Raw genomic sequence first — 15,130 nt, forward strand, 5'->3', positions numbered from 1 at the left:
CATGACCTGAGCTGAAACCAAGAGTCAGTCGCTTAACTGACTGAGCTGCCCAGGCGCCCCGGAGACATTCTTTAAGGAAAAGAATTAGGTATAGGGTATTGAAGGGGGACTATGTAAGTGAGGGGCCCCGAGGTTTAAGCAGATTTTTTTTTTTTTTTAGATTTTAAGTAATCTCCACACCCAACAAAGGGCTCAAACTCACAACCCCAAGGACAAGAATTGCACATTCCACCAACTGAGCCAACCAGGCACCTCACAGTTTGGCTTCTTGAAGGAGTTTTGAGTGCAAGTGCTTTGGCACAGAGCAAACACACCTTAAGACAGTTCTGCAGAACTCTGCATCCAGCCTGCTCCTCTCCATATCAGGTCCTCAGCAAATCTCTGTGAGGGACTGCTCACTGACCTGTGACTTATCCCGCCCTAGAAGACAAGTTCTAATGACGTTCTGCTGTCCAGGCAAGAATGACACAGAATCCCAATAAGGTCTTATCGTTTTAATTGACTTTAATGATTATTGCTCATCTGCAAGGATTAATATTGCATTCATTAAAAATCATTCAATACAAAATAAACTTGTTCTTCCCGAGTTGCTCTCCACACGCTCCCTCTGATGCCAGACATTTTCCCACAGTGTCCTTTGTTACATGGCTTGACAGAGATGGAGCCCTTACCTATTATTCCTATGGACACAGTAATAGATTGGGAGCAGGGGGCAGGCCAGAGGGCAGCGGGACCTGGGCGCCTCGCCTCCAGCAGAGCTGACACGACGGATACCACTGTTGGCCAGGTTACCGCCCCTCAAGGATGGGGTGTTCTGATTGGCTGGTTCAGTGCCCTGGGGAAAAGGGCCTGAACTGTTAGCATCTACAGAGAAGAAAGCATGGTCACACTGAAAAGGAGCAGGAAGGGGCTGGGTGGGGGAGAACCAGGAGAGGAAAAGGAAAAATGTTTTGGCAAGACTCTGCTAGAAGGCTGCAGAGTGAAAGCTTTCCTTTCTTATATTACTGTTTTTAACGTCTTGTCTCTCCGATCGATGGCAACAGAGAAATGAACATTGCTAGTACCTAGCACTAATGCCTGACCCAACTTTGAAGGATCGCCAGCTAGAACAAGTTGAGGATTTAGAATCCTGCATAATTACATACTTAAAGCTCATGAGCATAAAGCTCATCGGACCATGCAGAAATGCTGGTAAGCAGGGTGCATGGCATGGGAATACACCTCTCCAATCTTTGAGGGCCTTTCTAGGGATTCTTTCCGAGCATGAGCCAGGACGCACTGATTACCTTCTCTGTGCACAAACTGCCCTTTAAGATCTTGGTTCATAAACTTTTTGTGACACATGTCAATTAAAAGAGGTACCACTTCTGTAAAACTAACGTTATACATGGGGCCGAAAGTCCCAGACCAGTTATACGGAACTACATTTCCCTCACCCTGCCCAATTTATTCTTCTCCTCTCATCCACATCTACCTCCCTTTAAATATTTTAGGTTGCAGAAGCACAGCTGACCAGAAATTCTCTTAAAGGATAAATCCTAAAGATAGAGCTCAGTGTTTTAGACTGAATAATGGCTCAAGAAATTCGCCTTCAGCACAAGCTATATGGGGCAGAGCTGACAGAACTTGCCATTATGGCCCCAGTTCACTGATGCTATACATTATGGGCTAGAGACAGAGGGACTTATGATGAGTTTGAGGCCAGCATTTCTCCAGACTCAATTCTGCACTCTCAGCTCCAAAGGTTCAAAAGAGAAACCGGTAACAACTAATCACCCAAGCAGTTCCTCAGTGTTAACACTAAACATTTTTCTTACTTTTTTTTTTTCCTTTTTTGTACAACGGAAATCAATGCTAGGGGACAAAATTAAACTTAGTAGAGTGCAGTCTGGTTAAAAACTTGAAAAATGAGAAGGTCTGGTGGGAGTGGAGGAAGGGCTGTACTAAATCCAAGTGGACCAACTGGATCTTAACAGTACACATCTCTGAACCAGACACACCACCTTCACACAAGAAACAGGGCTTGGAACACCTGGAGAAATGAGCATGCGCCACCTAACATCTAACCTACCTGGCTAGTGGGTACCATCCCTGCTCCTCTGACAAAGTGAAGAGCACTGATTTCAGCAGCTAAGAAATGGGCTCTTTTAAGGCAATTTAGACATTGCAGATTGTTCAACAAAGAAGGTACCTTAGCATTTCCTGTTAATAAGGTACCCAATTAAGACTAAAGTCCCCAGAAATGGGAAAGAAAGAATCACCTTTCTGGGCTGGGAGAGTAAAATCCTTCTTTAGTGACTAGGGTGAGGAACCTTGAACCTCAGTTTCATCTAAAGAGCCATGAAGCAAGTTCCCGTGTGGTCTGCAGAACTTGGACAATGAGATGAAAAAAAAAAAGAAAAAAAGAAATTATAGAAAAAAAAATCAACAGAAAAGGAGTAAGAAGAAAATAAAAGTTATCTTAAAAAAGATTTCTTTTTAGAGTTGTGTGGTTCATGTGGACTGGTCCTTGGTAATATGGTCCATTAGTATCTGTAAAGAAAGAGACTGGCTGGTTAGCACTTGGGTCTTCCACATGAGAGATCCCACAGAGAAAAATCAGAAACAGAGGACACTCCCCAGGGTCCCTCCCCGGCCCCAGTTGGGGTTCCCTACAGCCATTCCCCATGGATCATTCTTCCCTGTGCTTCCACAGGGTTTCTGGCAATGACATCTCTGGTTTCATTTCCTGCTTCCTAATAATATAAACCAGTGGTTTTCAACCCTGACTATACATTAATCTAGGGAGCTTTTACAAAGTAAGTCTGGGCCCATGCTAGACCAATTGTATCAGAATCTCTGGGGGTGAGGCCCAAGCTTCAAAATTCTAGAAAACCCTTACTCCTTTACATCTATTACTAGATATACAATTTCTCTGCCTATCTTGTTAGTCTGGAGCAGATTTCTTGTACTCTTCAAAATCAGGCACACCACTTTATTTAAGAAAGCTGGCTAGCATACTTGTTTAATATTGGGTAAAAGAGCTTCTCACTTGTTTTCCCTCCAAGTTACCTGTAATAATTGGGTTTGAATGGCCCATTTTTGTTGAGTCCCAGATATTTTGCTTGGTCATCTGTCAGCTCTGTCAGGTGGGCATCAAATGATGGCAGGTGCAAGCTGGCCACGTACTCATCTAGGAAGAACACAGTGGCAGGGGAGCAGACTCCATTTCAATCTGCCTCTCAGGGCACAACCTCCCCCTATTTTCCTCCGAAGCTTTTCGAGAAAAAGGACAAGGAATGGAATAACTGTGAAAGCATCTATAACTCGAAATAATTGCTTAAAGAACCCTCAAAGTTGCCCCTCTGGCAGGGTACTTCTCTCTGTACAACCAGAATGCATGTAGAAAGCCATCTGCCAGGGTGACAAAATGAGGTGGACTTGTACCTCCCCATCATTCTCCAGCCAAGCTTATGGCTTTACCCCAGTGGCCAACATGCTATGTATGACTCTCACCTTCCTGCAGCAACTTCCTTAAATGAATTACAAACTGTGAAACAAAGTAGACACCAATAGCTCAAAAGAGCTTTGTGTCATTAAGATTTATTTAGGGGGGATGGGTTAGGCTGGTGATGGGTATTAAAGAGGGCACAGTTCTGCGTGGAGCACTGGGTTTTATGCACAAACAATGAATCATGGAACAGTACATCAAAAACTAATGATGTAATGTATGGTGATTAACATAACAATAAAAACAAATTAGAAAAAAAGATTTATTTAGAATAACATCCATAAAGACCTCAAATCTTAGGTTCATGGATTTCTAAGGCAGCTGGTACAAATTTATTACTCTTTCATAGATACTTCCTGGGCTTTACTTTTATGAGTATGAATTAAAGAAAAAAACAACAATAATCTGAGGTAAGCTGTTGGAGGAGATGAGAGTGAGAAGTCTTTCAGCTTTAATCAAGGGGTCAGGGGCTGACCAATTATAGATGGGAGGTGGGTGCCACTATTCAAAAAGGGAAAGAACCAGAGATGATGTATTACGCCACAGGAACAAAACACAGCTGTCCCCCAGAATATCAGGAGTTTGCATATTTATAGACAGAGGACGGATGATAAAACCTAGATCTGTTTCTGTTTCTCTCGTCTCGGTCCCAGGCTGTAGTCACTGGTGGTGGGAAGTTTACTAAACTCCATATGGCTACTAAGAATAAGAGTATCTACCCTAATCCACTGTGCTAAGCACGTTTACTCATTAGCTCTAATTCTTACTACAATTATGCAATGTATGTAAATATTACTCTCACATTATTGATAAAGATACTGAGGCTCATTAGAATTTGTCCTGAGGTCCAGAAACCACGAAATGCTAGGATGCAGATTAGAACTCTTGACTCTAAATCCAATACTTTCATTTCAATGATAATCATTTTACCAAATCATGCAAAAGACTGGGGATCAATACAGGTTCCTACTGTTTCTCGCTCACCCATTTTCTTAGGAAGCAGGTATACGTCTTGTTTGTATCGTCCCTCAGGTGCATTATAGAGTTCTATCAGTGCCAAAGCCTAGGTTGGGAAAAGAGGATCAGAAGACACAAAAACCCTTCTTAGACAGGGACATAAAAATAAAACTAGATCTAACAGGGTCTTGGGATAGGTACTACAGTGATCTATCATAGGGACAACTCCCAGGGCTTGGCCTGCAATAAACACCACCACACATCGTAAGAGAATTTGCTGCTGCTATCGTTTAGTTCCTAATAAAAGAGCAGACTAAATACAACTAAGCTGGAACCCTACATTCTCAACTAACACAGCCAACTCAAAGGGACACAACACTGACTCTGCTTGACTGACGACTCTTTTCTACACTCAAGAAGGCCCATCTTGATCACCCGTGACCTGAAACCAGTTGAAAAGAACATAGCAGGGCAGAGTCTCACTGAACTCTGACCAAGGCCCGGTTCCACTAATATCAGGGCAGGAGAAGCAGGCATTTGGTCACATACCTGTGTTGTAGCTGTGATGGACAGAACAAAGGTGGGAACTGTGGAGCAGCTCAGGTTGAGCAGACGACCCTGAAAAGGTAAGAGAGCCCTGGGATGAGCTGTGCTCCCCCCTCCGTCTGATTCCAGTGTCATACAAGCAAAGCAAATGCAGGACAGGACTCAGTTGGTAGAAAAAGAATTACAGTTCCAGATCAGGACTCTAGATTGTATCTTATTTCCTGTAAGCCCATGTGAGTATGACAAGCTAAAGCAGCTGCTGCGGTAAAGAAATAGTGTGTTACTTGGAAAAAGGTAGATTTTTTTTTTTTTTTTTTTTGAGTGGTTCTACTTTAGGGACCAGAAAGTTTAAGAACTATATGTCTATCCAAAGATGGAGTTCAGGGAAACGTGGGCCTAATGCTTTTTCCCCGCCTCCCCCCTCCACCATGGATCTAACGACACTGCCCTCCCGTGTGTGTACCTCTGCCAGGAGGACGACACGTTTGCCATCTGGCCAGATGACATGGTCCACCTGAGAACGCACGCGCTCCCATGTCAGCTCTGGAGTGCGCAGGCTGGTCTGAAAGGAAGACAGCACAGTTGACGGTGGCTATCACGGGAGGGGGAAAAGGCCCTGCAGCAAATCAACGAGGGAAAACTTACCACATCAATTTCCGTGTTGGAGTGGCCCATATTGCATACGATACAGCTGTTTTTCATGCGGTCCAAATGCTCCCGTGTCACTACATTCTTATTTCCTAAAGGTAAACAAGAATAGCCGAGGAAAGATGCTGGGGAACAAAGGTATCGACTGGCTTCCAGTGAGAACATGGGAAAGAGGAGGTCTGCTGCATTAAAGGGCATGCATCCTTTGTGAGAAACGAGTACACTGCGTAACAGCTCTTTAGGCTCAGTGATCTGGTTTTAAGATTCAACAGTATAAACAACCATCAGGTGAAAAGGCTCTTGGCTCTGGAAAACATGTTAAGGTTCTGATAGCTTATTCTGGTTCTGGGACTTTTCCACCAAGCACAAGGTCTCACCTACTTTATCTGAAAGTCAGACCACTTTCAAGGTTTGGCCTGAGAGTTACCAGTCCTCCACGTACACCAAAGCACTGATACTTACCCGTGCAAGTTATTACGACATCAACTTGCCGGATGACTTCATTTAGCTTTACCACCCTGAACCCATCCATGCTGGAAGAAAAGGAAGGAACAAGATGAGCAAAGCAAGGAGACTGTGGGACAGAAGCTGGTCACAAAATGAGACTTGCTAAATTCCCTTCTGAAGTCAGGTCCAGTGCTACCTTACAGGGGTAAGTGACAAGCTGTGCTACACTACACACTGGCCTCTCGGACTACCCGAGATTCCATTCAGGAAGGGGAATGCCAAGAAGCTCTAGGCATGCCCCGGGGTTACAGTGGAGGGAACAGAGCCATCCTCATAGCTTTCTCTTCCTTTGAGAGATTCCTGCAAGGAATGGTTAATATAATCAATCGTAAACTCTCAGAAACACAATCTTACCAGGCCTGCAGAGCACAGATGGGGTCGATTTCTGTGATGTAGACAATGGCTCCAAGGGCCTTGAGAGCAGCACAGCAGCCCTTCCCCACCTGCAGAGCAGAAGAAAGAAGTAGGGGTGTCAGGTCCATTAAGGCACGGGTACTAGGGCAGGTAGGCTCTTCGGGAGATGGGAATTAACCACCCTGAAATCACCAATCCTCTAGTGAGCCCTTGCAGGGATGCTCCAAACCAAGCAGAGCTTAAACAGATCGAGATTATGCTGTAACCCTCAGTCAGAGAGGTGATTTAGCAGACATTCATATTTCATAGCAAGGGCTGGGGCTTGGGATGGTAAAAGGAATGCGGAGATCAAATAAGTGTTACCATTAGGAAAACAAGACCAAGGAAGAGCAATTGTAACTTCTCATAGCTTATTCCAGAAAAACCTCATTAACTCCCATTTGAGATGCATCTAACTCAAGGATAGCCCAGTAGTTCAGGAACCACCATGGGTCACTGATGACAACACAATCTCCTTCACCTAGTCTAGGTTTGAGATAACTACATACCACTTCGGATCCCACCCTTTGCTCTAATACCAAGTCACTTATGTGGCTAACATGCTACATATTCACTTGAAGTAAGTCTCATAAAAGGTTAACTGTTACGGTGGGGGAAAGGGCGGATGATGCCAACATGCCATTCCACAAAATAGTGTGGTGAGATCTGAGAACTCAATTGATGTTGTATTTCTCTATTCATAAATCTGAATAAAGCACTTTTGTTATTGAGATCCATTATCTCAAAGCATATTTTAACCCCACATCAGTGACCACACTGACAGCACAGATCTCCTTCACTCAACATTTCTAGTAAGTCTACGAAAAGACACACTGAGGCCCAGCTATTTACCTCACCATAGCCACACACCACCACTTGTTTCCCACCAAACATCACATCTGTGGTCCTCTTCAGGCTGTGGAAAACAGATAAGGGCTCAACTTAAACATTATTAGCCCAAACACAGTCCCTCTGCACAAAAGCAAAGTGTGAGGCAATGCCCCCCGAGAACTCCAGCTGGAGCTGGCTGGGCTCAGTATGACATGAACCCCTCTAACGAACCTTTAGCGGCAAAGGAAGACCACGGGACAAGACTGGCGTGATATCAGACTAACACTGCAACCCAACCCAAACCTGTCCCCTTAGAAGTTTAAGTATCTATACATTTCAACCTACCCATCCAAAATAGACTCTCGGCAGCAGTACAAGTTGTCAAACTTCTGTTTGGTAACAGAGTCATTGACATTCATGGCTGGAACACAGAGCTTCCCAGCTTTGGAGAGCTGATACAGCCTAAAGGGAGAAGAAGCCACAAAAACAAACAAAACCAAAGTTAGCTGGTAAAACATACTACCTGGTGAAATCTGCCTAATTCTCTGCGAGCTCCATGCTGCCCACCCCAGCTGTATTTACTGCCCAAGGATATTAGTAAACAAGGTCATTTCCTTGTCATCCCTCCTCACCTCTTTTCATTTTCTCTCCCCCTGGGCCCCCGCCCTTTTCTTGGAGAGGGGAAAAAAAAAAAAAAAAAAAAACCCTTTCAACAGAAGAAATGGACTTCTCTTCCATAAAAGGGGATGTATTTCCTTAGACCAGCATTTTCTCAATTAAAAAAATCAAACATGCCTACTTCTGACAAACAAAGATTATCAATAACTCTGCTTCGGTTCCCTATGTGTGCATGCGTGAGCATGTGCAGTGTGCCCCCAACTGAGAAACACTCTTTCAGAGAGAGATCTTTCAGGGTTTTCGACAAGCCAAGAATATTTTGCCCAGTTTTACTTTTTGTAGTGTGTATGATGTATAGTTTTACAACAGGATTTTTTTTTCATATTTCAAATATAAAATTATAATACAATATTGAATACAGTTTTTCCAGATATATTCATTCCTACACCTCCCAACACTGGTTGAGACTCACAGTGGAATAAGTGGGAAAGAAAAATGTGTGAACTAGAACCTGAGATAACTTCCTTTTAGGATCTCCTGGATTCTTCAGAAGTAAAAACAGAGAAGGTTTTATCTAATGAAGGTACTCCCATTTAGTTACAAGTCTGAAACACAGCCCTCGAGCCTAACGGAGACCAGGAGAGTTTGCTGAGGCAAGGACACAAGGGGCAGCTACTCCAGAATCTGTTACCTGTGAACACCAGTCACGCTCTCTTCCACAATGCCTCGGATCTTCTTAAACACGTTTGGATACTTCTTATAAACCCAGTGGGTTAAGTCTCCCCCATCATCCAGGATCTATAGAACAGCCAGAAGACTTCTATGGGCATTCAGGCTGCTAGAGCTGGGGGGAACTTTGAACCCACTTTCTGTACTAGTAAGAGAGCCCTGTATGTTTTGGAAGAGCACTCCTCAGAGCTCCTTAGAGCAGGTTTAGACAGTGGAAACACAGTCAAATCTGTTGGTGTAGAATGGTTAAAAGGATTCCTAAGTTTGTTCTTGGCTATAGTGAAGAGTATTAGGCTAATCACAGACTCGTTTTTAGTCTAGAGTCTTGAAATATATAGCTCCGTGGGATGCAAAAGGAGAGCTGGGGCAGGAAGGAGAGAAACCAGAATTCTACTCCAAAGAGGAAGCACATTATTCCTTTCTATTTCACTCTGCTGTGTTTGAGCCACATGTGTTCACTTTAGTCTTACCCTTCCCCCACCTTTCCATTCAGTACTCAGACCCATTCTGAACAGGTATCAGCCAAACACTTTGGCAACAAAGTAAGTATATCAGAACATACATCCAAAACATATTTAGGGAACCATGCTTTGAGGGGAAAAAAGGGAAACAAATCTATGGTCAAAGTGTAGGATGAATATACATCATTACCATGTTAGCTTGCCAACCATCCATGTTCACACAGCGGTCAATACACCACCAGAAGTCATCTTCCGACTCGCCCTTCCAGGCAAACACTGCAACTCCTGTAGGATGAGAACAGACCAGCTGATTCCTCCTTCTGGGAGTTTGCTATCCCAATACCACTTCCTGAGATCCATGTGAAGAGAAAAAGGCTACAGAAACTATGATGGAACGGAAACAACTTCGAAAGGGCAAAAAGTCAAAATGGCACCTGTAGTTCAGAAATCGGTAACAAATTTGAGAGATTTTTATTTTTAAAAATATTTTGGAATTTTAAAATGTTATTCTCTTTGGCCAATTTTATACTTGGAACTCTACCTCAGGAGATAAAACGAAATGGAAACCAAAATAAAGTTGTTCACTAGAACATTATTTGTATTAGCAAGAATCCTGAAACAACCGAAATGTTCAATGTGAGTAAAACCACGGTGAAGTAAAATCACGTGGCCATATGATTATTACAAATGATGCTTTCAAGAAGTTTTCAGTGATATGGAAAACTCCTTCTGAAAATGTTATGTTTTAGGTTATCAATTGTATATTGAGATTTATTTATCTCTGTAAAAAAGTGAATAGAAAAAAGGAAAAATGTGTAAAATATTATCCCTGTGAAGTAGGATTATTATTATTATTCTGGAAACTCCTAAATTTTCTGCAATAAACACAAGAACAAGGAAAACAAAAGTATTATAAAGTTGCTCTCTGAGGATCCCAGGGACATGGTAAGTCCTTCAAGAAACTTCACGGTGATTTTCCTCCGAATATTTTTACAATAAAAACCGTTTCAACCTAAACTAAACTTATAAGTAGTCCATGTATTTTCAATGCAATATCTAATGAGCTACCAATCTAGAAGGCACTTCTTGTGCTCCCTCAAAAGTGATGAGCTTTTGGTGAGAAGAGACCAGCTGAACTCATATACCTCATACAGTTTAATACTCCTCCTTGTTCACTTACCATTAGAATTAAGCATCTCCCCATGTATTTATAATTCTTTTCAAAGGTCATTCTTAATGACCATATGATATTTCATCAGGGATATGGACCTTCATTTTATTACCCATTTTCTTCCTGTGGCTATTCTTACTACCCTCCATGTTTTACAGCCCCTAGACATACGTGTAACTGTAAAGACAATTTAGATCCAAAATATTCTATTTAGATAATTATTTCAAGGCAAAGTTGGTGAAAAAAGCTAAACTTACCAGCCTCAGCCAGGGCTGCAGCCACTTCATTCTGAGTGGAGTAGATGTTGCAAGCCGACCAGCGGCACTGAGCCCCCAGGGCACAGAGTGTCTCAATCAACACCTAGATAGACATTCAGGAAGACAGGGTGAGACAGAGGAGGGCCAGGTAGGAGCGGCACACAAGAGGACAATACCCAGCAACTCTGCAGCAACTAGTGCTACACTGGGAAGTTACAAGAGGATATGGTCCTGCGAGGTAGCCTACTGGTATCTAACTTTACCCAGAAGATGTGTCCCTAAAAGTCTTAACATTTTCATTAACAGTCATATTTTTGCAGATCTAGACCTCCCCGAATCAGGTCTGTTAAACACAGGTTATAGCTATCCACACAAGAGTAGAAAACCCCATTCCTGTGTAATAGGAGGTCCCACCTAATAGTCATTAGCATTTGGAGATTGGATAGATAGGGAAGGAAAAGCAAGAAAAAACAAATTTCTTTTCTCCCCTCATCTGAAGTCCCTCTTGTGTCTCCCAACAAACTCACCGCTGTCTGGGCTGTGATGTGTGTACAGCCCACTATTTTAGCACCAGCCAAGGGCTTCTCCCCCTGAGCACGTTTCCTGAGTGAAATCAGAGCAGACATGTCTGTGAAAGAACAGAGGATTTGAGCTAGGTCTGCACTAGCAGTATTATCAATTTCTGCCCCAGCAACATCTAGGGGTGGTCTGGATCTGTTGAGATACCACAAGATAAGGTAGAAACACTCTAAGCAAATTTCCATGATGACTGGCGGCTTCAACAGCAGAAAGGCAGTTGGGGAGTTGTCATCCAATGACTTGGAAATGTCTCTCTTCCTCCACCATTTCAGCCTTCTATGCAGAGGACTGAATGGAGAATGAAGTAAATTCTCACATGTGGTCAAAATGGAGGGGGAGTCTTATTATTCACTAGGGAGGAGAGGGAAGTGGTTATGGCATTGGCTAATGGACTCCTCTATATAATCATCAAACCAGGAAGGAAGACTTCACCCTCAGCAGAAGAGCACTTGCTGCTTTTTCTATAGTGCCTAACCCCATTCTGTCAGTCTGTTTGGTTTCCGTACTTCCCCCCCAAGTAGAGAGCACGCCTTCAGTGTGAAAGTAATAAGAGTAAAAAGACCTTATCAGGAGTGGGGTGGGTGGGGGAAACCAAGATCTAACGGACTGTCAGTCACTTTCACTCTTGCTCCAGCAGAGGGTGCTAAGGACCAAAGACCAAAGAGACCCTGGTCACCACATCCTTAGCTGAAAACCCTCCCACATCTGCTGCTTCTGGGAAATGTGGGTCTCTGAGATTGGCAGCTCTGGTAGAATCCCGCAGACCTAACCACCATGTAGTGATCCGGGACTTGCTGACTCCACAAGGAGATCTCCAAATATGGTGTCATGGGGGAGGAAAACAGAAACTACTCTGTGTCATTACTACGTGCTGAGAACAGGAAGCAAGGAGAACAGAACCCTGAGGCTCAAGCTGCACACAGAGAGATCTGCTTATACAAGAGTCCAGAGTGCTGAATTTTTCGAGGCGACTTTCAAGTTAGCCTTCAAGTGTAAAGCTGCCTGTGGATCCTCATGACCAGCAAGTGGGTTGCTTCTGGTCCCCTACCCACGCCCTTTCTTTACCTTGCTCTGCAATCTCAATCTCCCGGCGTCCAAATTCTGCCTGCTTGATGTTCTTCACACAGAAATTGCTGCTGCCCTTGGAGTTGGTTTGCTGTTTCTCTCGGGGGGAAACCTCATCATCAGAGCTATCGGTGTAGGATGCAGCTAGAGCCAGGAGAGAAAGAAACAAGGATAGAAAAACCGCAATGGTCCCAACTCCACAAAGCGCACTGCCCAAAGGACTCTCATTTAAGTTAAGCAAACTCGGAATTGGGAGTCACCTTTTACATCACTCTCAGCTCTACTCCTTCAGAGTCCAACAGGTGAATGAAACTGTTATGGCTCTTTCAGCGTTTTGGCCCCTTCATCCACCCTGATGATCCTCTGCCATTAGGCCCTGTAATAGAAGCTGTGGATCCCACTCTTGCACCACCTCTCGGGATCCCAGCTAACAGAGGCGCTTGGTCCCAATGTGGACTGGAACCAGACATGGCAAAAACGCAAGAATACTTTAGGGCATGTAAGGAACACCATCGCTGCAGAACACTGGTTCTCAAACTCAAGCATCTACAGCATTCATCAGAATCACGCGGAAGGTTTGTTAAAATACAAATGGCTAGGCCCCACCGCCAGAGAGTCCCACCCAGTAGGTCTCAGGTGGGGCCCAAGAATTAGCATTTCTAACAAGTCCCCAGGTGTTGCTGCTGCCACCGTTCAGAAGACCACACTCTGAGAACCACTAAAATGGATGAGAGTGATAAGAGAATCTTACAAGGGATTTTACACTAGGTTGTGCTCAAGGAATACAGAAATGGAAAGAAACGACTCAAAAGGTGAGTAGGTAGCTCTGGTTTTACTGTCAGCCCTGAGATCACTCAGTATGTTCAACTTTAAGGAAAAAAAAAGCAGCTTCATATAAAAATGTCCTTTCAGACGATATGCAGGGGGACATACAATAATCACTCCCCTACTCTCAATTCACTTCTTTTCTCTCTGAATCGACCAGTATTTCTTCTGTCTCTGCCAGTGCATCAGGTCTCTCTCGCTGTCTTCTACACACTGCTAGCTAACACAAATATTCCCAAAGGTATCTGTCCCACCGGGACAATTTAACTAGATCATAAAGCTTTTTTTTTTTTTAAGATTGTTATTTATTTATTTGACAGAGAGACACACAGCGAGAGAGGGAACACGAGCAGGGGGAGTGGGAGAGGCAGAAGCAGGCTTCCCGCCGAGCAGGGAGCCCGATGGCGGGGCTCGATCCCAGGACCCTGGGACCATGACCTGAGCCGAAGGCAGACGCCTAACGACTGAGCCACCCAGGCGCCCCTAGATCATAAAGCTTTTAAAAATGCTCTGATAGGCTCCTGTTAATACATGGACATCGAGATCTTTGAGAACTTCGCCAAAGCTTTCTTCACTCACTCCTTCCTTCTTCCTCTTATAGCCCAGTTTTTCACAATTAATTCTCTCTTAGCTGGAATCGGTCTGCTTATCACTCCCACTCCTTGGCATCTTTCACTCCTTTCATTTGTGACAGCCATTATATTTGGAACCTTTCTTGCACACATGCCACGGTGACTCTGAATACTCATCTATTTCAGTACTTACCCTGTAGACCACAATTTGCTCTTATCTGCCTATCTCACCCACGCTGGGTTATCAATGGCACAGAGCAGAGGACACGTTTTTTTAAAATGCATTTACTTGTTGTGTTTTTTTTTTTTACAATCCATTCACCTCAAGCCAGAACCTTAATGTTAATAACACTGTACAAACAGTATTCTGGTAAAGTCATTCATGGAGACAGCAAATCTCTTTGCTGAAACTAACAGCAATCTATGACCTTGGGCAAGCCTCTTAAACTCTTAAATGTTTCCTCAGTTGAACAATGAGGGGGCAGGGTTAGATCAGATGCCCCTGTTGATCTTTCAGTGTCTCTTCCACTAGTACTCAAATCCTAAATTCTACATCCTTTTCCACATTAACTTTCCAGTACTCCCTCTGAAATCGAGAAGAACACAATTAAAAAAAAAAAAAGCCTACTTATATAGGTTAAAACAGGAGAGCAGGACTAAAAAGAAACAGCTGGAGCCACATTACCATAGTTGAACCTTTCCTACTCCAGAGGTGAACAGGGGAGGACACTTCAACATAAAGGGTGACCTAGCAAATAAAAGGAGCCCAAATATTCATTCTTCTTGTCACCATTCAAGCAGTCTTGGAGCCAAGAAAGAAAAAGACAGGTGGTGGGGTATATCTTAAACAACAAAGTTGGAAATTATGCTTCCAAAGTACACCTCTTTTTCAAGGCCCGTTCCGTCAGCCAAAATAGAATTGATTTTCTCCCTTTGTGATGTGGGCGGAGAAACGTGGGAATGGGAACAGGCCCAGTACTACCAAGCAGGCACTGGCCGCAGACCACACAGAGAGACAGCCGGGGGAAGAGAAGTCTCCAGATGACAAAAGCCTCCCCAGCTACAAGCCTGGGTGGGGATATTCCCATTGCCCAAGTGCTAATTATCAGCTTTCAGCAGAAAGATGGGGAGTTCTGATATGAGGTACTTTTAGATTCTAGATAAACAGAGCAGTGGGTAGAGAACTAGCTTAAGGCTCTGGACCTGGGAAGAGAGATCAGAGTGGACACGAAGTTCATACCTACCTGAACTGTAGCTGTCAGTGGAGGATTGGGAGATGGAGCGAGACAAAGATCGTCGGCCTGTCTTGGTGGGGAATTTGGTGAACTCCTGCATGTCATCAGCAAACTGGATTTGCTGTAAGAGGAAGACAAACAGTTGAAAACTTACAACAAGCATTCTATGAAATGTTCCATTTTTTAAGGCCATACATTTCCTTCCCTAAAACCTAATGTTATTATATAGCTCCTACTAAGCCAGCA

General features: G+C 43.7%; 1 protein-coding gene across 4 annotated transcripts in view; it reads right to left on the reverse strand.

The window, feature by feature from the left end:
* Positions 1 to 479: 479 nt before the first annotated feature.
* AHCYL1 (adenosylhomocysteinase like 1) overlaps positions 480 to 15,130 on the reverse strand; it is a 38,465-nt gene continuing 23,814 nt past the window's right edge. For 3 of the 4 annotated variants that reach the window (XM_025872372.2, XM_073896185.1, XM_073896184.1), the window contains exons 2-17: positions 14,894 to 15,005; positions 12,253 to 12,396; positions 11,136 to 11,236; positions 10,609 to 10,711; positions 9,371 to 9,465; positions 8,682 to 8,788; positions 7,718 to 7,834; positions 7,394 to 7,457; positions 6,503 to 6,591; positions 6,104 to 6,174; positions 5,639 to 5,733; positions 5,457 to 5,555; positions 4,997 to 5,065; positions 4,475 to 4,553; positions 3,052 to 3,172; positions 480 to 2,532 (exon numbers count right to left, since the gene is read on the reverse strand). In XM_025872372.2, coding sequence (XP_025728157.1) covers positions 2,526 to 2,532; positions 3,052 to 3,172; positions 4,475 to 4,553; positions 4,997 to 5,065; positions 5,457 to 5,555; positions 5,639 to 5,733; positions 6,104 to 6,174; positions 6,503 to 6,591; positions 7,394 to 7,457; positions 7,718 to 7,834; positions 8,682 to 8,788; positions 9,371 to 9,465; positions 10,609 to 10,711; positions 11,136 to 11,236; positions 12,253 to 12,396; positions 14,894 to 15,005 — 1,473 coding nt within the window. In that variant the 3' untranslated portion in view covers positions 480 to 2,525. Of the gene's footprint in view, positions 2,533 to 3,047; positions 3,173 to 4,474; positions 4,554 to 4,996; positions 5,066 to 5,456; positions 5,556 to 5,638; positions 5,734 to 6,103; positions 6,175 to 6,502; positions 6,592 to 7,393; positions 7,458 to 7,717; positions 7,835 to 8,681; positions 8,789 to 9,370; positions 9,466 to 10,608; positions 10,712 to 11,135; positions 11,237 to 12,252; positions 12,397 to 14,893; positions 15,006 to 15,130 lie in introns of those variants that run through there. The other variant, XM_025872373.2, reaches the window with a different exon arrangement.

This window comes from Callorhinus ursinus, unplaced genomic scaffold (genome assembly GCF_003265705.2).
Source record: "Callorhinus ursinus isolate GAN/ISIS: 27379988/994484 unplaced genomic scaffold, GSC_fseal_2.0 scaffold9, whole genome shotgun sequence".
Lineage (NCBI taxonomy): Eukaryota > Metazoa > Chordata > Mammalia > Carnivora > Otariidae > Callorhinus > Callorhinus ursinus.